This window comes from Branchiostoma lanceolatum, chromosome 2 (assembly GCF_035083965.1).
Source record: "Branchiostoma lanceolatum isolate klBraLanc5 chromosome 2, klBraLanc5.hap2, whole genome shotgun sequence".
In the NCBI taxonomy this organism is placed as follows: Eukaryota; Metazoa; Chordata; class Leptocardii; order Amphioxiformes; family Branchiostomatidae; genus Branchiostoma; species Branchiostoma lanceolatum.
The window spans coordinates 6,215,502-6,239,487 of record NC_089723.1 but is presented as its reverse complement, the minus strand read 5'-3'; the positions used below and the strand labels follow the sequence as shown (position 1 = coordinate 6,239,487).

The 23,986-nt window shown below is 41.6% G+C and overlaps 1 protein-coding gene across 1 annotated transcript in view; it reads right to left on the bottom strand.

Moving 5' to 3' along the window:
* Nucleotides 1–23,986, bottom strand: part of LOC136426561 (laminin subunit alpha-2-like) — a 56,961-nt gene that overhangs the window by 13,290 nt on the left and 19,685 nt on the right. The window contains exons 27-48 of the mRNA XM_066415225.1: nt 23,296–23,419; nt 22,342–22,455; nt 21,747–21,877; nt 18,650–18,736; nt 17,552–17,745; nt 16,296–16,438; nt 14,692–14,778; nt 14,145–14,256; nt 13,481–13,631; nt 12,603–12,813; nt 11,840–11,956; nt 11,377–11,543; nt 10,676–10,814; nt 9,605–9,710; nt 8,571–8,687; nt 7,427–7,524; nt 6,755–6,839; nt 5,366–5,520; nt 4,537–4,683; nt 3,154–3,480; nt 2,463–2,596; nt 2,046–2,208 (exon numbers count right to left, since the gene is read on the bottom strand). Coding sequence (XP_066271322.1) covers nt 2,046–2,208; nt 2,463–2,596; nt 3,154–3,480; nt 4,537–4,683; nt 5,366–5,520; nt 6,755–6,839; nt 7,427–7,524; nt 8,571–8,687; nt 9,605–9,710; nt 10,676–10,814; nt 11,377–11,543; nt 11,840–11,956; nt 12,603–12,813; nt 13,481–13,631; nt 14,145–14,256; nt 14,692–14,778; nt 16,296–16,438; nt 17,552–17,745; nt 18,650–18,736; nt 21,747–21,877; nt 22,342–22,455; nt 23,296–23,419 — 3,109 coding nt within the window. The remainder of the gene's footprint in view (nt 1–2,045; nt 2,209–2,462; nt 2,597–3,153; nt 3,481–4,536; nt 4,684–5,365; nt 5,521–6,754; nt 6,840–7,426; nt 7,525–8,570; nt 8,688–9,604; nt 9,711–10,675; nt 10,815–11,376; nt 11,544–11,839; nt 11,957–12,602; nt 12,814–13,480; nt 13,632–14,144; nt 14,257–14,691; nt 14,779–16,295; nt 16,439–17,551; nt 17,746–18,649; nt 18,737–21,746; nt 21,878–22,341; nt 22,456–23,295; nt 23,420–23,986) is intronic.

The window sequence follows — 23,986 nt, the reverse complement described above, 5'->3', positions numbered from 1 at the left end:
TCACCAGTGTGGACCCGCGGTGTGAAAAGCGGCCTGCGTGCCGATTTGAGCTTATTATGAATAAAGGTTTCAAACAAACAAACAAACTACTGCCTACTACTTGTACTACTGCCTATTACTACTATGCTACTGTACAGCACCAGTAAACTCAACCTTCTCTGCAGGTTGATAGTTTTGTGACACCAGTGTGGACCCAGTGTGAAGACTAGCCGACAGCAGCCCACCCCATGCAGTGTCAGGGACCCCGGCAGCAGTATAATCTACTACTGCTACTACTACTACACTACTGTACAGCATCAGTAAACTCAACCTTCTCGACAGGTTGATAGTCTTGTGACACCAGTGTGGACCCACAGTGTGAAGACTAGCCGACTGCTGCCCACCCCAGTGTCAGGGACCCCAACAGCAGTATAATCAACTACTGGATACTACTACAGTACTACTACACTACTGTACAGCATCAGTAAACTCAACCTTCTCTACAGGTTGATAGTTTTGTGACACCAGTGTGGACCCAGTGTGAAGACTAGCCAACTGCTGCCCATCCCATGCAGTGTCAGTGACACCAGCAGCAGTATAATCTCCCTAGCGAACCTTAGACTGATTGTGGACCATGGCCCTCCATATTCCTAAAGTGAGTCCTGTGAACTTAAGATGGACTCACTCTGGGAGGAGAGCTTAATGACCATGACTGAACTGCTCCACCCTTGGACTCACTTGAGACCCATCAGAGCTGTCACCCAGCTCCCAAGCCCAGAGTCTGGCCAGGGATTTCCCTTGTGGGTAGCTGGAGTTGTGTCTGCATTAGTTATGCCAGATTTACCGTGTAATTGAGATCACCAGCTCCAGCCACATAGGCTGTTTACACCATGATTGATGGTTCAGTGCATTGTATTCTTCCAAAACTCACAAACACCAGTTGTTGTTTTTTACAGCGGTGAATTTCTTACCACTTATTACATTGTCGTACATGTACTGTACCTAACTAACTAAGTTTTAGTTTCCAAGTTACACAATCTCTCCCTGTCAGTGGGATGACCTCTGGGAGGGCTGCTTTCTTAATCGATAATCAGGCTGTCTATTAATCACCATGGTCTATCTGCTGTCCTCATCAGGTCAAGTCCAACATCTATGTCCCCCTATGTCTGTATGCTGATCAATAAAAAAATGTTTGTGGTGTTCAAATCTATATCACTTTCATGTGTACCAGCAATTCGCAGTTGAATCAGTGCAGTAACAATAATTATGGCTCTACAAAGAGTGAGGTACTATATACTAGCAAGGAGGTTGATACTAGTAAAGCCTTTGTTCCAACGTGTAGTTCATTCTGCAACAGAAATCTGCAGACTTGAGAACAACAAATTGAACATAAAATGGAATTGGAAGGAACCAGCCTCCCATCTGTAGTTTTGTCTTCAGACTTGGGCCATGCATGTCTAATTGATTTATACCCATATGGTGATTAGTGACCTGGACTCACTGATGACTGAAGGTTGACACACTCTAGACTTGGGCCTTGGGAGAGAAGTCTTTATCTGTGTAGTGTGTGCTGGGTCTGCTTCCAGCTATGGTGATAAGTGACCAGTGGACTCACTGATGACTGAACGTTGACACACTCTAGACTTGGGCCTTGGGGGAGAAGTCAGCTATCAAGCATGTCTAATTGATTTATACCCATGATGAACCCCTGAGGTAGGCAGTTTTCTACATCGGTGTGCTGGGTCTGCTTCCAGCTATGGTGATTAATGACCTGGACTCACTGATGACTGAAGGTTGACTCACTATCCGAATTGGTGTGAAGGACTCACTCTAGACCATGGTCCACCAAATTTCACGCTAAAAGTGCTCAGATAGGGAAAAAGGGGTAGACTTAATCCGGGATTATGTCCCCCTCTGGCCATACTAAGTTCACTTTCAGCCCACTGTGCTTCCTACATAAGACAAAGGTCTGGATACTACAGTAACAGTTACTGTACAGTAGTACTACTTCTACTACACTACTGAACAGCATCAGCAGACTATGTTGATAGTTTTGTGACACAGACCTGGTCTTCATCAGCAACAAAGAAGATGAGTGCATCTTCTGCAAAGGTCTTGAAGTTGAAGTTGAGGTTAGTGTTCCGGTCATTCCATGATCGAATCTTCGGCATCACCACAAATCCATCTCGTAGGAAGGTGTAGGTGTTGGAAGCAGTCGATTTCCGTGGGCTGCCAGTTTGATAAAGAGAAAGAAACATTAGAATATTATTATACAAAGTTGATGGCTATTCCCCTTCCTCACTTATGGAGAAATTTGTTTATTTTGTCATTGTCTGTCGTAAATCAGTCAGATTGTAATCAATCACCTGGCCTCTCCATGTTCCAGGAATGTCTTTCCAACGCATTCGAAAGTGCGCTACAACATGACAGTTTGTGTACAAAATCCCCCAATGTCAAAATCAGACAAACTATCTACTTTATACCTTTCCACACAGCCCATGCAGGTCCCAGATGTGGTGGCAAAGTTGTAGAGGCCGATGGGTTTGTCATCGAGCAGTACTTCTCCCAAACAGCCGTTGAAATCAGAGGATAAGATTTGTCGGGCTGCCAGGTCTTGCTGTAATGGGGAGTCAAAGAGGTTTAAAAGGAGTGTCTATCTATTATTTTTCATCAATGTTCTGCATATTCAAATCCTTAAAGGTTTTAAATATTCCTTACAAAAGTATGGTGTGTGTGTGTGTGTGTGTGTGTGTGTGTGTGTGTGTGTGCGTGTGTATGTTTGTGTATGTGTGTGTGTCTGTGCGTGTGTGTGTGCGTGTGTGTGTGTGTGTGTGTGTGTGTGTGAACATGATAAATCCAGAAGGCCTCAATGGATTGTCTTGATATTGATTTTATACAATTTTCCACTTTCTGCAATTATAACATACGAAACATATTGCTCTTACATTTTCACCATTACAAAGATGTCATATTCACTTCAGTTAGATCATAATTCTTGTAGAAATTCAATAATATATCTGTATTAACTATTTGTTTTTTGTGGCCTGTATCTAGCCTGGTGGGTTTATGTGTACAAAAGATATTCATTCACTCATTCGTTCAATAACAGACCCAACTTTGTGCCAGAACTACATGATTGTACTTTCCAGCTACAAATTTAATTTTGTGCCCTACCTGCTTCTCCGATGGAACACCCCCCAAATAGAAGTAGAGGTCAACAGTGCCTAAGTAGAATTGGGAGTCATCGATGCCATATTCATCTTCTACATCAAGAATGGTGTACCCCTCTGGAGCAAAGCCGGTCACAGACGGAGCGTCGTCTTTAGCGCTCGACAGTTGTACACGGAGTTCTCCACTTCTGCCAACACGCTTGGCAACGATACGGTACCACCTGTCGTCAGATATAGACAGCGTGTCGTATTCGATGGTGCCGATACCTGAGCCAATGTTCCAGTGGAAAATTACTCTGCTGTCACGAGTCTCCAAAGACAAGAAGTCTTTCTGCAGGTAAGAAGAAATGACTGTGTTTACCACAAGGAACAGCTTTTGGGTGCAGACCACAAAACACATGATAAAAGAGCATTAAGGTCCATCGTAAGTCTAAAGTTATGTCTGTCGTAAATCATTACTACTATCATTATCATCATATCTTGTCGTGCTGTTACCAGTAACAAGTTCTGGGCTTCTTGGCAAGCTTTATATAGGTCTTGACTGGTGACATTTGGGCCCAGTTCGGTCTCGCATGTGTTCCATAGTCAAGATGACCACATTGGCACTTAGCTGATCTTAACCGTTCCATTTCAGGAGGTCATATCTAGTTCTATCGACTTTGCTTCTGGCTCTGTTCTAGGCAGCCCATTCCCTTCTTGGCTGGCTAGGTGTGTACCATGAGGTAGCTAGGGACCCATAAAAACTCAGAAGAGCTACATTGTGGTAGAGTGTTGGAAGCTTTCCAATGGTCTAGTCAATAATTTGTCATTGCAATGCAAGTTAATGACTTTGACATACTCAACTGTTTTTTTTTTCCAGTTAGTAATACATTCTGAACGCTATGCTGCCCCTATGGCTGACTAAGCTATGGGAGAGAGTGAGTGAATACATTCTATGTACTATTATCGATTTGTTCTGCCAGCTCATTCTAGTGACCCTGAAGAAGAGTGATGGATGTCACTCAACATTCTTGAAGTAATCTTTGTATCTAATCCAGATTCAGAGATTGATTTTTCTGTAAATAAATATTGTTTATCTGGAAGTCTAACCTTCATAAATGGACCAGAGGAAATAAAACAAGATATCGAGGCCACACGAATTCAATTCCTTGGTTAACAGAACTTTTTTTTAAATGCTAGATTGGAAAATCAACATGAAAACAGAATCTCAAAATTTTGTACTGGTGCACCCAGTTGAAGGGAGTGAACAGGGTCAGGTACAAGTTTTCACCCCAGCCTTCTTTTTTAATGATGTCCTCATGCTTAAAATTGTTTTTTTAAAATCCGCTAACCAAGAAATTAAATTGGTGTGGCCTAAGGGATACCCAAAAATAGCCAGTATACTTACTACAGCCTTGCCTTCCAGGTAGAAGAGAAGGTTGTCCGGCTCCGTTGTCTTGAAGTTCAACTCAATGGTGTTAATGGACGATCCAGGCTGGATCCAGTGTTTGTAGGATCGTTTACATGATCCATCGTTTTCCACGGACACTTTGATCTGAGACAAGCAGAAGGCAATATGCAAATTTTCTAAAGCCTATCACACAGCATGAAAATCGATCAGCCAACGAGTCTGGAAGCTCTAAATGAAATTTTTGGCAGTAATACACCTTGTGTTCTATCAATCATCACATCATTTTTAGGGATTGGCTGGAGGAGCTTACTGTCCTCAAATACATTTCGTTTCATCAGGTTGGTAATTCAAATTCAAAAACATAATTTAGTTTTCTTAAAGTACACAACATTGTTTTTTATCATCCTCACTCCAAAATAGAATTAGTTTTTCATGTTGGTGGAATTAATAGAGATTTTGATAAACATATGAGACAAAGATGAAAGATATGCTACATGTCACAGTGGGGCAGTGCTGTCTCCAGGACCTGTCCCACTGTCCCAGGACGTAAATTTGAACTTCTTGACATATGATTGAAGAAAAGGCATTTTCGTAAGTTTAAAATGACAGATATAGCAAGGAAAATCATTGGGCTCTCAAACAATGAGTGGGACAGGAAAAAAATTAAAGCTGGAAACAGCCCTACTGTAGGGCCATGGTCATAGACAAAGAGGACAGCAAATATACACGCTGGATCAAGGAAGCCATCTTCATCCAAAAATACGCACCAGCCATGAATAGAGAAGGTGTGGAATAGATACAAATAAAAAGTTAAACCGTGGCTTACTGTGTTAGCTATCTGCCGGGCACGTTTCATCTTCTCCTTGAGGTCAGTCAAGTTCAATTTGAACTGGTCATTCAGATCACGGGCGTCTTTCGTGTCCTTGTCGAGATCGTCAGCAAGGTCCTTAAGTTTGGCGAGGTTGCCTGACGCAGCCCTCACTTCAAAATAGAACATGTCAGTGGGTTAAGAGATTTTGAATCAAAGGTATTGGGGAAAGATGATAAATGTCAAATAATGTAACACATATCATGAATGATGGTAAACCTTATTATCAGGCTTTTAGCTAGGCATGGGTCCATGTGTCATTTGGATTTGAAAATAACAAGGAAATTGGAGGCCCTCTTTTTCAGCTGGACGCACAGAGGACCCCGTTTCACTGGTAATTACAGACACATGTTACTGTGTTACTGATGCTTTCTTAGTCAGTACCAGACACTGGGACAGCATGAAAACTGATTGACATGGAAAGCTACCATCAAATTGTTAATCCATAGAGCCCACTGGGAGACAGAGAAGGAACCAGCAGTTTTTAGTGCTTAAAATGGTCTACTAAAAGTATGATAAGACTAGAACACACCTAACCCCCGCATCACAGCACCCCCACCCCCAGTATCTATTACATTATTCTGTGACTTCCACTGTATTACGTGGACATGGTTTTTTAGATAAAGAGATGATGAATGAATTCCTCTAATTTTGGGCAAATTGGACAGGAAAAATATCACAAAGTTTGGTATTGTTGACTCCACAAAGTAAATCATGGTCTGAGGTTTGAGTTCTGGTTTTTGTGCCCTTTTAGTTGGATTATCTATATATATATATATATCATAATAAATATCATAATATATCATAATGAATATATCAGTGACCTGAAATCAAAGCAGCAGGAAGGAAATAAACACTGCACCATGAAATAATGTATTTGATGAAAGCTGTAACAACAGTCACATTTTCAGCACCTTAGACAGATCTGGGTTGTCGTTTTTACAACCCTACTCAGGCGACCCGATATCGCTCGGTATGTTACCTCCCATATCGGCCCTGCTATTCCAAGCCGATAAAAGCGCTTCTGGCGACGTTACAGACGATTGCTCATGAATTATTGGCACAAACAGCCGTTATTTTGGTCAGAACCCAAAGTAGACGTAACCTGATGGATTGATAGCATCCTGGCGTCCTTTGCAGTTTTGCACTAGATGAGCTTATGCAAACCCTCTGATTGGCTGAAAGCTGTTTTGGTGGAGCACTTTTACCGGCTTGGAATAGCTGGGCCGATATGGGAGGAAACGTACCGAGCGATATCGGGTCGGCTGAGGAGGGTGGTTTTTACAATCTGCTGTAAATGTTGTTACTGCTGCTGGCTTGATAGAAACATTGTAACTAAAAACTTACAGTCTCTTCTTGCTGCTCTGATGTCAGCATTGGTGTCACCAGATGCAGACCCTGCATCTCCCACCTTGTCCTCCAAAGCCTTAACCTAAAATAAAATCATCTCGTAAGAAAATGCAACATACATGTACAGGCACTGGTCTTCTTTACTTATGCTTGTCACTTTGCTAATGTTTGATCAGATAGGCAGTCCTGAAACATGATAACAACATTCATACTTGTAAAACGCATGAAACCAAGTGGGAAGTGACTCTACTTAATGAAATCATATTAATACAATAATTGAATACATGATGAAAATGTAATGTACAGGCCAGTACATACAGAATACAACATGGTGTATTCCATACCACCCAAGGTACCAGCCCAACCCGCAGGAGTACTGTAACAGTTGTATCATTCTTCTCTCCGGAGAAAGCACATATTTCAAACCAAAATGCACCAGAAGTACAGGAAATTTGGCGTCCTCAAACAAAATCAAAGTATAAGGACATCAATTCCAACTTCTGAATCCAGTTTTCACATTTTCAACAGCAGTGCATGCGAAGCATGCGAAACAAATCCAAATGGTTCTAAGCTTGTGGGATATAAGACAGTAGAACACCCACCATATCGGTCTGGTACAACCTTATCAAACATTGTTAAAAACTCAGGTATGATCATAAAAGTACTCACATCTGGCTCTAAGCCGTCAACTTCATCGATCACCCCCTGTGCAACCCTGTCTGCTCCAATGGCTCTGTCCTGAACATCCTTAGCAGCATCACCTAGGTCTTAACAAAGTCACAGAGAAAAAACGTGTTAAGTCTCTGATATTTGGAACGACACTTTTATTAGTCCTCTTTTTAGGACTAGTTTTAAGGTACCTCTATGTGGTAAATGTCCACTTTTCTAATGTATAGCATTGTGCATACTACATGGATTCCAAAGAATGCAGCTGCTTAGTAATACATTTTCTAGGTAACAAAATAAGACCAGAAAGTAGTGCCATTAAATTGAATGCATCTATTGGAGATTGCAAAATTGATCAAAATACTCTACAGCTTTCAAGTAGAAGATACAACATTGAGAAAGAACAGCATAACATGTCACATGCATTTTTCTATATAACCTACATGTATACCAACTATCTGCATGTAACAAGTTTCCCATATAAAGCCTGTGACTGTGACACACAAAGCTTTATACTCATAGCAATTGTCCCTTAAATTTAGCATGGCACAACCAACACGTCTTCATGCTTACTGTCCTCGGATCTCCAGCATAAAGATGCAAACTAAGAGAGGAGAATGTTGTCTGCAGCCATTAGTGTAGGTTCCTATCTCTGTGCCAGCTAACATGCTGCTTCATCCTTTAAACCTGCAACTTTCAAACTAAATACACTTGATGTCAAGCAGTACAAGGTTAGCCAGCCGTAAAGCATAGACCAATGTCTGCATCCCGTCTGGCACACCACGCGGGAACTAACTTCCAGGGAGAGCGTCCATCCGGGCCTCCATGACGGCAAGTTCCGTGAAGCCACTTCTTGAGCAATGGGAATGTCAACACGATACACGTTCAAGTCCGTCTGCATTTCTAGAGAACTGTGTGCATAACAGAGACATGGTGGGTTCATACAGAGAGTCACATAAAGGTTCTGGTCAAAACTTCACACTTCTCCCAAGCTTTAGTTTGACTTCATCTGGCTTTAGAAGCTTGATTTTTATCGTTCATCACTTTATAACATCTCTTTTTTTTATCAGTATGATGAAATCAATTCTATCTGGGATATGTGTGAACTTCTGAGCCCAACCCCATAATGCTTGTTACAGCATCTTACCATCAGGTAGACGGTCCATTTTGTCCTTAAGATCTTGGACAGCTTTCTCCAGGTCAGTGATATTTTGGTTTCCCTGGGCTATTTCCGCCTCTTTGTCAGCCGTGCTAGTCCCTAAGTCTGCATGTAGGTAGTTTGAGATGTTAATGCACACTACAGTCATATCATCTCATTTGCAGACTGTTCACAGTTGGATATATCTTACAGCAATACATTTAGCTATTATGATCTACATGTAAATGTATCAGGCCTCAAAATACTGGGTGCATGATTATGCAGGAGTTGTGCACCTTAAACTTTTATTGTGCGTGTATCAGTAAATCTATACTATTAGATACTTTTGTAGGGTTACATATGCAAACTGAAGGTACTGTTATATAGATGTGTTCAGTATTTAGCATATTCTTGACATCTCAGTGTCAGAAAGAATAATGAAACCTTTGTTGTATCAATTTAACTTGTTCAAATTTTGAAGTGAGGTACAGAATTTCACATTCAATTTCTGAAGAGATGCAGTAAGGTTTGTAATTATCTCCATGAAAAATGGAGATATAGTTTTGGGTGTGTCTGTTTGTCTGTTTGTGTTTCCGCACCACTCCAGTCAGCATAACTCAAGAGCCTCTTGATGGATTACAATGATATTTGGTATGTGGGCGGGTGTTGTGAAGCCAAAATTTAAGGTTGATTTTGGGCCCCCTGGTATGTGACCTTGGAACTGCAGCAGAACTTCAATTTTTGTATCTTTTGACCTGGACGTGCTGTGGTCTTGATTTTTGGGTGGCAGATAGCTTGTGATGTAATAAAGAAGTGGTGTAGGTTTGGGCCTCTCTTCCTCTGGAACTGCAGGGGTGTTTTTGTGAAAATCTTCTAATGAGAATAACTGAACAAAGAAACGGATTTCCATGATATTTAGTATGCAGGTAGCTTAGATGACATTCTATATCCTATACGTATATGTTGTGTACCCAGAATTTTTTCTATACACCATGAATTTTTAGGTTACAGTTACTAGTGACTACAAAATTCCAAACTCGTACCATCTACCCTGTTCCTGAGTTGCAGAGCTTCATCCAAGAGTTCATTGCTGCGCTGTTTAGAATTCTCACCGAGTTCATCCAGAGTCCGAGAGTTTTCTCCTGTAGCCTGGAAGAACAGATATACTGTGAATGCAGAAATGTTTGCGGTGGTTTTATATTCACAGTTTTTGCAGTGAACTCTTTACTATGGACATAAAACCACCGCGAAAAGCCGTTCCATTGTGTGACTTTAGCGCTACTATTGTTTCAAATGAGAACTCAAAACCACCATGTACACTCCATTTTCTCCCTACCACGAAATTAAATCTTCGCAAACATTTCTGCATTTACAGTAGTGCTGACAACCATTTCTCTAAACAGAAGGTCCTTTTGACCTTAAGATATGTTTTGGTAACTTTAGTAACTAGCATGATACTGTAAATGTAGACATTTTTGCGTTTCTGTGGCGACCTCTTTACCACAAACCTTAAATCACCGAGAACACTCTCACTGTCTTCTCTCTACCACAAAATTAAATCCCAGCAAACTTAAAGCCAATTACAGTATCAGATATCATTCACATTGAATAAAAGTCTTCAGAATCTCTTTATTTGTGTACATTTTTCAAAAGTTTCTTCCTTGAGTAGCAATTTCTGGAAATAAAAGAAACACTGAAATACTTGCACTAGCGGCTACCCAACAACAGAACATATTATTCCTAAGACTGATATCAGAGACTAATAGCAACCGTACATGCTATGTACAACACTAAAACAGAATTTGTGAGACCCTTGATTTCATTATTGGAATACGATGCAAGATGTAAAAGTATGATTTAAAAGACAACAAAATACAAAAAAAAATACTGTTTTGATTTAATCTATGAAATTCTGTGAACTTGTTGGCTGCTCAGCCATTGCAGCATAGCTGCAGGCCCTATAGTAGTAGACATGGGATGTACATGTAAGACTGATATCAGAGACAGCTTTGAAATTTGTTGAGCAATCTGTGACATCTTTAGTTGCTCAGTAGTTGCAGCCTCTAGTGGAAGGGAGGTGTAAGGGATAAAAGAAAGGCTTTTTAGCACATTACCAGGTCTAGACCCTCACGAGCAGCCAGGCTGGCTTCGTTGGCAGCTCTCTCTGCGTCCTCGAAGGCCTGTACGATGTTGTCATAGGCTGTGGCAGCAGCCAGGGCATTGGCGGAGAAGTCTTTTGTCTCCGCAAACAGCCTGTAGAAGGATGTACATTGTTTCATTCACTCAGAGGGCTAAATGTTTACTAAGCATGTCCGGCGATTGTTGTGATTTGTTTTTCGGTTGGTTGGTTGGTTGGTTGGTTGGTTGGTTGGTTGGTTGGTTGGTTGCAAAGTTTGATAGGTTTTAGAAACATTTTTGTGACATTTTGCTGTCTTTTGTTGTTAGTTCCATTTCGTTTATTTCAGACCCTTGTATTGCCTCGTGGCACATAGGGCAGCAAGTTTCCTTGCTGTTTCATTAGCAGTGTATATTTTTACAGGGAGGAGGTTGCAAGCCCTTCCCCTTCAACGTGCTCAAGGCACCTCCTCGAACCTGGCGCCCCCATTTCACGTCACTTCCAAAAGACATGTTGAGGTACATGTACAGGGAAATCCCTGTAAACAGTCAGTTTAAAATGTTGTTTTGTAACAGTTTGCCTGTACTCAGTTCAAAGAATGAAATCTCCTTGCTGCCTAACTCTAGATTTGTAACCCACAGAAAATTGGGTGCTTAAGTGTGCTAAAGGTTAAGAAAAAAAACAATTTTGATGGCACACCCTTCCAGGTTTCTGGCCCTCAGTGTCAGGTTATAGGCATGGTCCTCTGCATCTTCCACCAAGTCTTCCAGATTTGGGGGTCCGGCAAGCTTTTGGGTCAGCAGATCGGCCCTTCGCTGCAACTCAGGACGGACGTTCCTCAGGGCTTGGTCAGCATCTTTGACCAACTGCACAGAAAAGAAAACAACAAAAAACGTCAAAATATGACATTTATTATCATGTGAGATCTCTAAATGTGACAGCCAAATGCTGTAAGAAGATTTTCCAGAATCTCACCAACCAAATTTAAGGCTTGTTTTCTAAATGCAATTTTAATCTAGATACTATTATATTTATACCAGGCTGACAGTATAAAGTTAAGTAACAAAAACCACTTGTATCATTTGCATACTTGGTAAGAAGACAAGTAACACTTGTATCATTTGCATACTCGAGAATAAGACAAGTAACACTCGTAGCTTACCTCCAGGGCGTCGCGAGCCTCTGACAGGATTCTGCGAGCGTTCTTCACAATGTCATCACCTTCCTTGATGGCATCACGAATCTCGTCCGCTTTTTCTTCAGTACGTCTCTCGATTCTCTTTAAACATTAAAAAAAAACATGTTGGATGAAACTAAGCTAAAAGATATACAGGTATCACTGATAACTGATTGGATACTAGGTTTAAATTTTTTTTAAATGAGCACTTGCATCAATGAATTATAATTCGTGCCTAAGTTACTAAAACGACAATTACTCAAATTTTATTCGTACAAATGCTTCCTGAGAGAGCGTTTTAAGGCTTCCTGCCGACACCAGCAAAACCTTTAAAGTGGAGATGTTGTGACTGCACCGGAAGTGGGATCAATGTATTTCTTTACTTTCAGAGTCTGAGAAGAAGCTGTGCAGGCGCGCCCTCTAGCAACACCACGCTGAGTTGCACCACGGTGACACCATCGAGGGACAACATGTAGTTTGTATAACACAAACTCCACTGTCCAAGGCTTTATTGGCCCCTTGGAGCCGATGCTGGATGTTGAGCCGGCCCCTATAAGCGCGATTCAATTAGGCTACAATAACATGCAGCATTTAATGTTTTCTGTCAGGGAAGCTGTTACTAGGACATGACCTTAAATTTCCTTTGAAGTGTAGTATCATCTTTCACCAATGAATTTGAGATTACACATGATACTATGTTTTATGTATGTTTCATGTTCCTTTCACATATTCACTCTTAAATCCTTACGTCTAGATCGCGAAGACTGTCTTCGTTGTCATCATTTAAACGATCAGCGTCGTTAGTTTTCATGCGGGCCTCGCGGACAGCTTCTTCCAGATCATTCAGCTGATCCAGGGTCCTGTTGAGGTTCCCCTCCAGAGCTTGTACGGCTGCAAGTTTGTCGGCAGTCTTGTTGGCAAAATCAAGAAGGGCTCTCTCCAGAGTGTTCTTGGCCCGCCTGGGGAGGAAGAAGGAAACTTTGCTCAGTCAAATCTTAAATACTAATAGGATGATAATGATAACTTTATTGCACAACAATTGTACAGGGTACAAAGTATGGCTGGTACGTAAATACAGTTCTATATACAAGGGCTATATCTAAGGGCTAATCTACCTCATACAAGAGTGTATAGTACCGTTTAGAATGGGTTCTTACTATTATTGGAGGAATTTCTAACGTCTAATTCTTTAATGTATTCTATGTATACCATGCAGGGGTTGTCACATGTCAATATAAGTTTGTTATTATAAATGTTGTCCAACCCCAGTCAAAAGACTTATGCTAGCCCTTATTGTATTGTATTAGTAATTAGGATGTTCAGTTTTATTCTATACCTCTATTTTGTACTATGTTTAAAAGTTGTTGCCATAATGTTATATTGTACCGTGCACTGCCGTGCAATTAAGTTTTTATTAAATGTGTTGCATGAATATCAGGAAAAATGTACTTTGACTTATATTGTGTGATTATAGCTATATGACTTGTAAATCAAGTGACTTGGTTTTCTGTTAAAAGAAATAAGGCTGTGAAAGGAATAGTGATAGTGACACTTCCTTATTTCTGTAAATTTCAACATGCATGATCGATGTTAAGCAAGTTTGAGGGACAAAGTCATGCTTGCTACCTAAGTTCCCTGTTGGCATCAGCTCTTGAACCGCTGAGATCTCTCCTGCGAATCCGGTCCAGGATTCTACGAGCCTCTCGAAGTTGGGCCTCGAGGTCCGACACGGGGGAGTCAGGCCCTCGTGTGAAGTTCCTGAGTTGTTCAACAAGATCTGAAAAAACACATTCAAGAAATTTCAGCTGCACCCTCTTCTTTATGTGTTGGTTGGACTTAACACTGTTCTTTTGGTTTCCAAATATTTCTTCATGCAAATTAGCAAGAGATGGACTTTCTACCTGTGGGGTTAGTCCTTGAGGTCCACACACACACACACACACACACATACACACATGCACACACACATGCACACACACAAACACATACACACAGACACACACACACATGCCCATCCATCCACCCACACACACGCACAATGCATGCAAACACACACATGCACACACATGCATACCCACCGCACACACAACCCACAAATGCACACACTCAAGTACGCACGCACACATGCACGCACATACTCTTTTCTTACGAGGGTTAGACAAGCTTGTAAATACAAGTACGTGGAGGCTCGACGGCAGAACAACTGGTGCCTCTTTCCTGCAGGTTAACACTAAAACTTTTAATTCTTCCCAAACTGTATTCAAGTACAAGTGAATGTTTCAAAACTCACCCTGCAGCTCTCTGTCCAAGTTCGTGACCTTCATCTCCAGGTCAGCTGCGCGGTCCCGAACCTTCCCAGCATCCTCATCCACGGGCGGGGCGTTACGAACAGCGTCATTGGCCTACAAAAACACATCACAGGAATATTGATTCTATCAATCATGACCAACTATTTCAGAAATATTCTCCTCTTGATTGTACATCCTTATAGGGACATCCCTAGCACTATATTTAGAATTTGATGATTAATCTACAAAAATCTCTTCGATATGCGTCTTCAAGTTCCACCTCACCTGTTACTGTACATTGAAGTTCGCATGGTTTTAATTTCGCGGTAGGGAGAAAATAGAGTGTTCGTGGTGGTTTTCAGTTCGTGTTTACATTTGAGACAATAGTAGGCAAGGGGATAGGATGACAAAAAATTATGCGGCGGTTTTAAGTTTGCAGTGAAGAGCGAACATAAAACCACTGCAAACAATTATGCATTTAGAGTTACGGAAGATCGTTGATATTTTGGTTAGATGCTATTGTCTAAATCTGTAATATTAATGTCTTACCCTCCTGAGTAGCCTGTCAGCCAGACGTTCCAGGTCTGAGATGTTCTGAGGCTTGTATTGCAGCTGGTTGAAGGCATCAATGAAGGGCTGTTGCCATGTGGGAAATAAAATAGGAGGTATAATAGTTATTCCGAAGTAAAATACTATATATATATACTACCACTACCACTATGAAGTTTTGATTCATACTGTACAAATGACCACATCTACATAAGGACCACCGGGCCAATATATACATTGTATAATGTGAACACTTTTCGGTGGTCCTTAGATACTTTTTTTCCCATTAACACAAGCATTAAAAAAATTCTGTCTATAGTGACCACCTGTCCACATAGACCAGATTTTATCAGTCCCTGCTTGGTCTTCTTAGGCAGTTTTGACTGAATTTCAATCATATGCTTTACAGGACAGGTAACATTAATGGATTCAACATTTGGCATTTATACTCATTCAGAAGTAAACGAAAAAAGGCTTTAATTTTGTATATTAAACACTTGCTTCCAAAGCATAAAATTAAAGTGATGCAAATTGCAATTTAGATAAGAGATAAGCAATTTTCTTTGTTTGCTTGAGCTTCCATGCACAGGTTTTGGGCAATAAAATCTTATATGTGAATGAGCTCAACCTACACTAGATCCGAAAGGAAAGCTGAGCTCTCTTAACAATCATGCTTTTCTATATCAGCAAGCCGTAGCTGGAAGCAAGTCGGGAACATGCCAAAAAAACTGTGTGTCCCTGTAAGAAACACTGTATTAAAGCTTTGTGCAGGCATAGATTTCAGCGCACAACAACATACATGTATCATTTCCCACCTTGAGTTGGGCCTGGGGCACATCAAACAGGATAGCCGTGAAAAATACAGCACAAAGAAAAGGTGTGAAGTGGTTGTATTGTTACCAGACTGACAAATACACACAATGATCACACAGACACAAACGACAATGGAATTTGTACATGAACATATTGGGACTACAACTGTACCTGTTATGCGCAATGTTTTTCAGGAAGGGATGACAACTTGAAGTTATAATGTATGTACAAAATATGTAAACAACAGATGACATAATCAGTTACTGTTGTGATTCAAAAGAGAGGATTGAAAGAAAGGAACAGAGAGGATAGTACTTTCTTAATAACAAAATTTAGGACAAGGCTGAAAATCTCAACATCTTCCACTGTTGGTGAAAGGCCTAATCTACTGCCATGAATAACAAACAATGTGAAAACAGTACGTTGATGAAGATTGGACATCCAGGTAAAAAGATATGCCAAATGAACGTCAGAGTTACTCATTTACAAGCAATTTGATAAATTCTAAAACAGATGTTTCAGACAGCATCCACTTTCTTTCATCAATGACTCATAATAAGACTCTACCAGTCTCCACGGGTCGCTGGGAAAATAGTAGAAATTGGCCAAATAGAGTCAACTGTACAAAGGGAGTCGGCTATGGAGAGAGGGTCAAATATCCTCCATGGCCAAAGTCCCCCGGCAAATGGTCTCTCTATAGCCGACGCGATTAGGCTGGTAGAGACTAGTAGACTATAGTATAAAGGAAAGAATTGGAAAACCAGGTTTTATACAAAGACTCTGAAACAGACCTGTAGTTCCAATGTTTCGTTTTCCAGAGCTGTAAGTGTTGGCCACGGTGCCGGGAACACACCGCTCAAGTTCCTTGACTGTAGCAGAGCTTCCAAACGTTCCATGTCATCCAACAGTGCACCAGTGCACCCATCATCACAGTCTAAAGGAGAAAAGACTTCCTTAACCCTTGTGCTGCTTGCATTTTTTTACACAATTTATTTCATTGAATCATATTTGATTTCTTAGGCAGTAGTAGTAGGCAACCTCAAGCCAACCGTACACACTTACGCCGTATCTTCAGAAAATACGCTATAGCCGCATAGTCTCTGTTTAAGACTTTATTCAAGCCCACATCCAGACTAGTTTCGCCTTGGTGTGGCTTTCTCGATGGCATAAGGCAAGAATGAGCCAAGTACAGTGTGTCCTGTCTTCTAAAGATCAGGTTCAAAAATAATTGCCCTGGTGGCTTAACCAATCACAGTACATATTTGATTTCTAAATCAGGTCATTTTCCCTTAAGTTTTTCTGTGCTCCTGTGGTACAGTTACTTCCACATTTGGTGTGTTTTGCTGCGGTGCGATGTTCAACTGAAAAATACCCCAAACCTGTATGTATACGGGACCCACATAAAGGCACTGTAACATGTAACCCCTATATATAGGCATCCCAAAGAACATGGGTTAATATGCTACGGACACATTTGCACCTGGTCCAGTACCCGTACATGAAGATTGAAGTAGGTCCCCAAATCTTGACATGTCTGCTTCACATATAACATCAGTTCACATAAAACCACAGGGTAATATAAAACCAGGATTTTTAAAAACGGGGTATTTAGGGACATGTGCTAGATGCAACATCAGTCATAACGGCAGAAATGCAAACTTGAGGGACGCACGTATTCAGAACACTGTCTGAAAAGCTTCGATAACCATGCATTCAAAGATGCTGACGTCAAAAACTCTCCGTCCCTTATTGAAAGAGTCTGAGGGCGTCGTGGGAGAATTACACTACATGGTTGTTTGCTGGTTTATAAGACAAATGTCACATCCGCTTCCTGCTAAACACAATCAAAGCTGGTGTGCTACGCCTAATGGCGGTTGTGCCGGCTATATAGATACAGATACAGATACAGAATTATTACTTGAACTAACGCTATATGTTCTTGACCATGAAATAGTGTGTTAACTCCTTTTTAACATCGGTTTCTTTACATTAAGGGTGGGGTTAACAGGTTTCTGAGTCCCTGCACTTAAGACAAAAAGACACTTACTTATGCAGCCTCTCTCTGTCAGGGCGTATCTGGGCTGGCACTGGTCGCAGGCGCGGCCGGTGATGCCGGGCTGACACTGGCACGCGCCGGTCACCTGGTCACAGATGGGGCTCAGGGAGCCGGACTGGTCGCACGCACATTCATAGCAGCGGCCGCCAGGGATGGTCGGGTTGCCATAGTAACCCTGCTCACATCTTTCACATGACAGAATACATAATGGCATGGTTGCTATCATATGGAGTATAACCGATAAATATAGAATACAACACGGGGCATTCCGTATCACCCGAGGTACCGGCCCGACCGCGGGAGGGATGGGACCGAGGGTGATGCGGAATTCACCGTGTTGTATTTCATTTATGTCATACCCACCCTAGAAAACACACATTTCAAAGAGAAATGCGCCAGAAGTTTAGAAAAGTTGGTGTCCTTGAACAAAAAATTGTAACAGCCGTACATTCCAACGGCCGAATCCAGTATTCAAATTTTTGATAGCGGCGCATTCGATGATCCAAAGTTATCACCCGGTCCAGAACACCAGTATCGAACGTTTTTGCGGCCCAGGTATGACATGTAAATCACGGTCCTGGTCATATGTATGTTTCCTATGTTTCTATCACAAACTTGCAATTAGCCTTCGGGCATGAACTTGCAACTAAACTTTTTATTATAAAGCATCTATATGCAATCTACAGACACAAAGTAAAGCACTTAAAAACAAGCTTTCAACCTGTCCTCTGATTCCTCTCAAGTTCTGTTCAGGTCACGTGACACTGGCATTTCAACTTAAGAAGGATCAGAGGACTGATTGAGAGCTTGTTGGTAAGTGCTTTACTTTCTGTAACAAAATACCATCACAGTTGAACTTTCATTACAGCATGGATGTTAGCCTGATTGAATCGCACTTTAGTGGCCGGCCCAACATCTGGCGCCCGCTCCCACAAAAGCCCCAGACAGCATAGTTTGCGTTACACAGACTACATTGGTTGTTCATTCGAAAACTTAGAATCTACGAGGGAACTACCACAGATGGTTTCCACCTGTTTTGTCCAGTGGCAGGCCAGCCCCATGGCACAGCAATCTATATGTCATACACACCTCTCGCAGCGCCTGCCCGTGTAGCCCCGCTGGCAGCCTGTACAAGTAACATTACCATCTGCATCCTGCCGACAGGTCGAGCTGAAGCTGAGGGGTGAATCCAGCAAAACTACTGTTAGGAGGCACTACAAGCAACTAGGCCAAATAGATGCATACTAGTACTTAGATTATCTCTAGGCACTGCAGCTTCCTTGAAGTACTATCAAGGTTAGCTTTTGCATAATAAGATGGTAAGACCAAAGCTTTTTGTCCTCTAATCATGACTAAATCAGTTTGGTCTGGATAACATGTGTAGGTATGTGCCAGTGGATAATAATTTATTTTGCACTATGTAGAAATTAAAGATTTTATATTATTGACATAGAAGTGTACACTGCATTATGTAAAATATGCAGCTGCCAAATGAATACTTAGTCTGGAGATTATCAAATTGACAAATTCACACTCCTTCAGAAAGATTTAGATGTTACAAATCACAAATTTTCAATAAAAAAATAACTACAAGTTGCAATGCATTCTGCTAACAAAGTAGAAAATAAAAAACTGTCTGGCAGAAATGTTGCAAAGAAGTTTTCCTTGTATGGAAGAGACCTACATTGACAGATATTTGAGTAGGTGGGAATAGAATTCCAGCAATGAGGACAGGCCATTATGTCAGTCTGAATGGCACTCAGCACCAACGACAGGCACATTTGTTGAAGTGAATAATATCTAACAACAGGAACAGGCACCTTTGTTGGTTTGAATGACATTCAGCACCAAGGACAGATGCTAGTGTTAGTGTGTCAATGAAAATGGCATTCAGCAACCAGACCGACACAGCTGTTTGTGAATAGTATCAAACACGAGGGACTTGTGTTAGTGTGGATGGCATTCAGCACCAAGGACATGCACCTGTGTTAGTGAAACTGGCATTCAGCACCCAGGACAGATGCCTGTGTTAGTGTAAATGGCATTCAACACCAAGGACAGACACCTGTGTTAGTGTAAATGGCATTCAGCACCAAGGACAGACACCTGTGTTAGTTTAAATTGCATTTAGCACCAAGGACAGACACCTGTGTTAGTGTAGATTGCATTTAGCACCAAGGACAGACACATGTGTTAGTGTAAATGGCATTCAGCACCAAGGACAGACACCTGTGTTAGTTTAAATTGCATTTAGCACCAAGGACAGACACCTGTGTTAGTGTAGATTGCATTTAGCACCAAGGACAGACACCTGTATTAGTGTGAATGACATTCAGCACCAAGGACAGACATCTGCGTTCTCTTCTTCACAAGTTCCGAAGAGAACTCCATTTCCTGTCTATGTACACAGACACAAAATATAGGGTAGTTGCCACCGTCACGAACACGGCTAGCATTCATTGCCTTCTCCTTCTCCACAACTGAACAGTATTGGGAACACTTGAGGAATCAAACAATAGGGAAAACCATATATGTACCGTAACGCTTAAATGTCGGAAGTTGCCTCTAATCTCTAATAACTAGGCCAAAAGAAGAAATGCTTCTCTATACCTGGACAATAATTGGGATAGTGTCAACAAGAACACTTGAAAATCAAACGGAAAAAACGTTAATCTACCGTAAAACTATGATCAACGAGGATAATTCTAAAACTAGAGATCTAGCCAATAGTCACACTTGAAGTTTCGATCTACAGCGTATCAAGCAATGCTAACAGATCTATCTTAACAACAACACGTTATCATAAACAACACAACCTCGTGTTAACAAGGGGCGGGGTGGGCGGGAATGCAGCCCTCACACAGAGTGACAGGGCTACGAATGATGGGCTGTGTGAAGGGAGATGAGAAGGAGGGGATAGGGATGGGATTAATTAGGAGAGAGGTAGGGGGTACCCATGTGTACGCCCACAGGAAGTGGTATTTAGTGTAAATGACATTCAGCACCAAGGACAGACATCTGTGTTAGTGTTAATGGCATTCAGCACTAAGGACAGACACCTGTGTTAGTGTAAATGGCATTCAGCACCAAAGACAGATACCTGTGTTAGTGTGAATGGCATTCAGCACCAAGGACAGACACCTGTGTCAGTGTGAATGGCAGTCAACACCAAGGACAGACACCTGTGTTAGTGTAAATGGCATTCAGCACCAAGGACAGACACCTGTGTTAGTGTAAATGGCATTCAGCACCAAAGACAGATACCTGTGTTAGTGTGAATGGCATTCAGCACTAAGGACAGACACCTGTGTTAGTGTAAATTGCAGTCAGCACTAAGGACAGACACCTGTGTTAGTGTAAATGGCAGTCAGCACCAAGGAGAGATACCTGTGTTAGTGTAAATGTCATTCAGCACCAAGGACAGATACCTGTGTTAGTGTAAATGGCATTCAGCACCAAGGACAGACACCTGTGTTAGTGTAAATGGCAGTCAGCACCAAAGACAGATACCTGTGTTAGTGTAAATGGCATTCAGCACCAAGGACAGATACCTGTGTTAGTGTGAATGGCATTCAGCACCAAGGACAGACACCTGTGCTAGTGTAAATTGCATTCAGCACCAAGGACAGACACATGTGTTAGTGTAAATGCCATTCAGCACCAAGGACAGACATCTGTGTTAATGTAAATTGCATTCAGTACCAAGGACAGACACATGTGTTAGTGTAAATGCCATTCAGCACCAAGGACAGACATCTGTGTTAATGTAAATTGCATTCAGTACCAAGGACAGACACATGTGTTAGTGTAAATGCCATTCAGCACCAAAGACAGATACCTGTGTTAGTGTAAATGGCATTCAGTACCAAGGACAGACACCTGTGTAAGTGTACATGGCATTCAGCACCAAGGACAGACACATGTGTTAGTGTAAATGCCATTCAGCACCAAGGACAGACATCTGTGTTAATGTAAATTGCATTCAGCACCAAGGACAGACACCTGTGTTAGTGTAAATGCCATTCAGCACTGAGGACAGACACATGTGCTAGTGTGGATGTTAGATAGCACAAGGACAGACACATGTGTCTGTGTGAATGACATTCAACACCGTGGACAGACACCTGCGTTAGTGTGAATGGCAGAAATGTTGCACAGAAGTTTTCCTTGTACGGAAGAGACCTACTTGTTCTCATCATTGGCTAGAGGACAGGCGCAGCGCTTGCAGCCGGAATCGTCAGCTCCTGGGACGGCGTTGCCGAAGAATCCATCTGCGCAGTTCTCACAGTTCTGACCAGTTGTGTTGTCGTCACAGTTCTGAGGCAAGCATAACATATAGTTTTACACTTAACACTCTACAGAATCATTAATCTATACAGCTTTGTGCCCTAAGTCCTAAAGGTAGGTAAAGGTAGTCTCATTGCCTTTTAAAAGGCCATAGGGGCAGTCGTGCAAAGTGCCTTTCCCAAGGACCTAACATATAGCCAGCATTGGAACCCGTTAACCATTCTATCTGTGTGTTCTCTAACCTAGCGATTCGAAGCCATGAATGTTCGAATGCGTAAGATGAATAAAACTTTTGGTCCAAAAGGATGATGAAAGATCCTGTGTGTAATATTTTGGTGGCACTGTTGTATTTCAAACTTCAGATTTCACCCTGAAAAATGAATTTAGTATCTTTCATTCTGAACTATGGCAGAAATAACAAATTGAACCCTCTTTTTTTCTTTTCCACAGTTAGATGTTGGAGGGAAGTTCCCATGAACAGAACACACACTCACCTCACAGATCCCTGTGATCTGGTCACACTCTGCACTGTGGTTGTTGCAGTCACACGGGATACAGCGGCCTAAGTACAGCCCGTTCACCACTCGTCTGTAGCCTTCAGCACATTCCTGAAACAAACCAACAGCTTTACCAAAAGAACCCTTTATCCTACCTACCTACCAACCTAGTCCCTTAACCTCCGAGTCGTTGGGGGGACAAGTTAGCAGTGAAGATGGACATCTGTCTCCAGGCTCGTCTGTTTCTTGCAGCAGTCAGCCTTTCAGCCAGGCTTTAAACCCTTTATCAGAGTAACCCAAAGATTGCCTCTTTTTACCACTGTTACTACATGTAATACAACTGTAAATGCAGAAATGTTCACGGGGATTAAAGTTTGCAGAAGGGAGAAAATGGAGTGTTCGCGGTTGTTATGAGTTTGCGTTTGAAATAATAGTAGCACTATACAGTCACACAATGGAATGGCTTTTTGTGGTGGTTTTAAGTTCTCAGTAAAGAGTTCACTGCAAAACTTGCGAACATAGAAACACCACGAACATTTCTGCATTTACAGTACAGTCACACCTGCCCAAGAGGACCACTCAGGGGACCAATATCTTGTATTCGAGAACAGGTGGTCAGTATAAACAGGTAAAAATGTATTACCTGTTCCTTTACTTCTACTACATGTTTGACTAAAAAGCGAGTAGAAAATTGAATTAACTCAATGTTAGCCCAGTGTGGCAAAAATTTGCAATAAAGGTCTTCATTTGTTGATGAAGGTTAGACATCCAGGTAATATGATATGCCAAATAACAGTTGCTCAAGCAACTGGATAAATTTTGGAAAGGGTTGTTACTTGGATGCTACTTGAAACGTCTGACTGTTTCCTAAATTATATCCAGTTGCTTGAGTAATTGTTATTTGGCAACGGTCTTCATTCATTCATTGTCCAGTTGAGAAGAGTGACTTACATGGCACGACAGCCCAGTGTACCCAGGGGGACACATGCACTCCTCCACACTGTCAGTAGGGGGCTCCCGACCAGTGTCGTTGGATCGGCTTTCACGACCAATGTCCAAAGAGACATTGCTGATCCTGTGGACATGAAAGTAACACTCATTAAGTTATTAAACTAAACTTCTTCAACAATGCGTCAATGAAGGTTAGACATCCAGGTAATAAAATTACCTGTAAAAAAAGTTACCCAAGATACAGGTAGCGTGCTTAGTCCAGTGGTTAGTGATCTTGCCTCTGGACCTAGAAGCCCCGGGTTCGATCCCGGCTGTGTCGCTCACCTGACATGCACGCTACCGGAAAGGGTCACAGTCCTTAGGATGGGATGTTAACCTGTGGTCAGCTGTTCATTGTGCTTGTCGAAATGAGCTAGGGGAATTTCCCTGGTACAATGAACCTGTAAATACTGTACATAGCGTCTGTCACGACCAGTGGAAGATTAGCTCATCTGTTCATTGAGTTCATTTGAGCTAAACTGGTTCGAGATCACTTTACTTTCCTTTGGATAAGTTTTGTAAATGGCCTGACATCTCAGGCAGCATTTGCTATCTCCACACACTAATGAATGATAGTAGATGCTGTCTGAAATGTCTGACTGTTATTAAAATTTATCCAGTTGCTTTAGAACTGTTGTATTGTGTTTCTTCA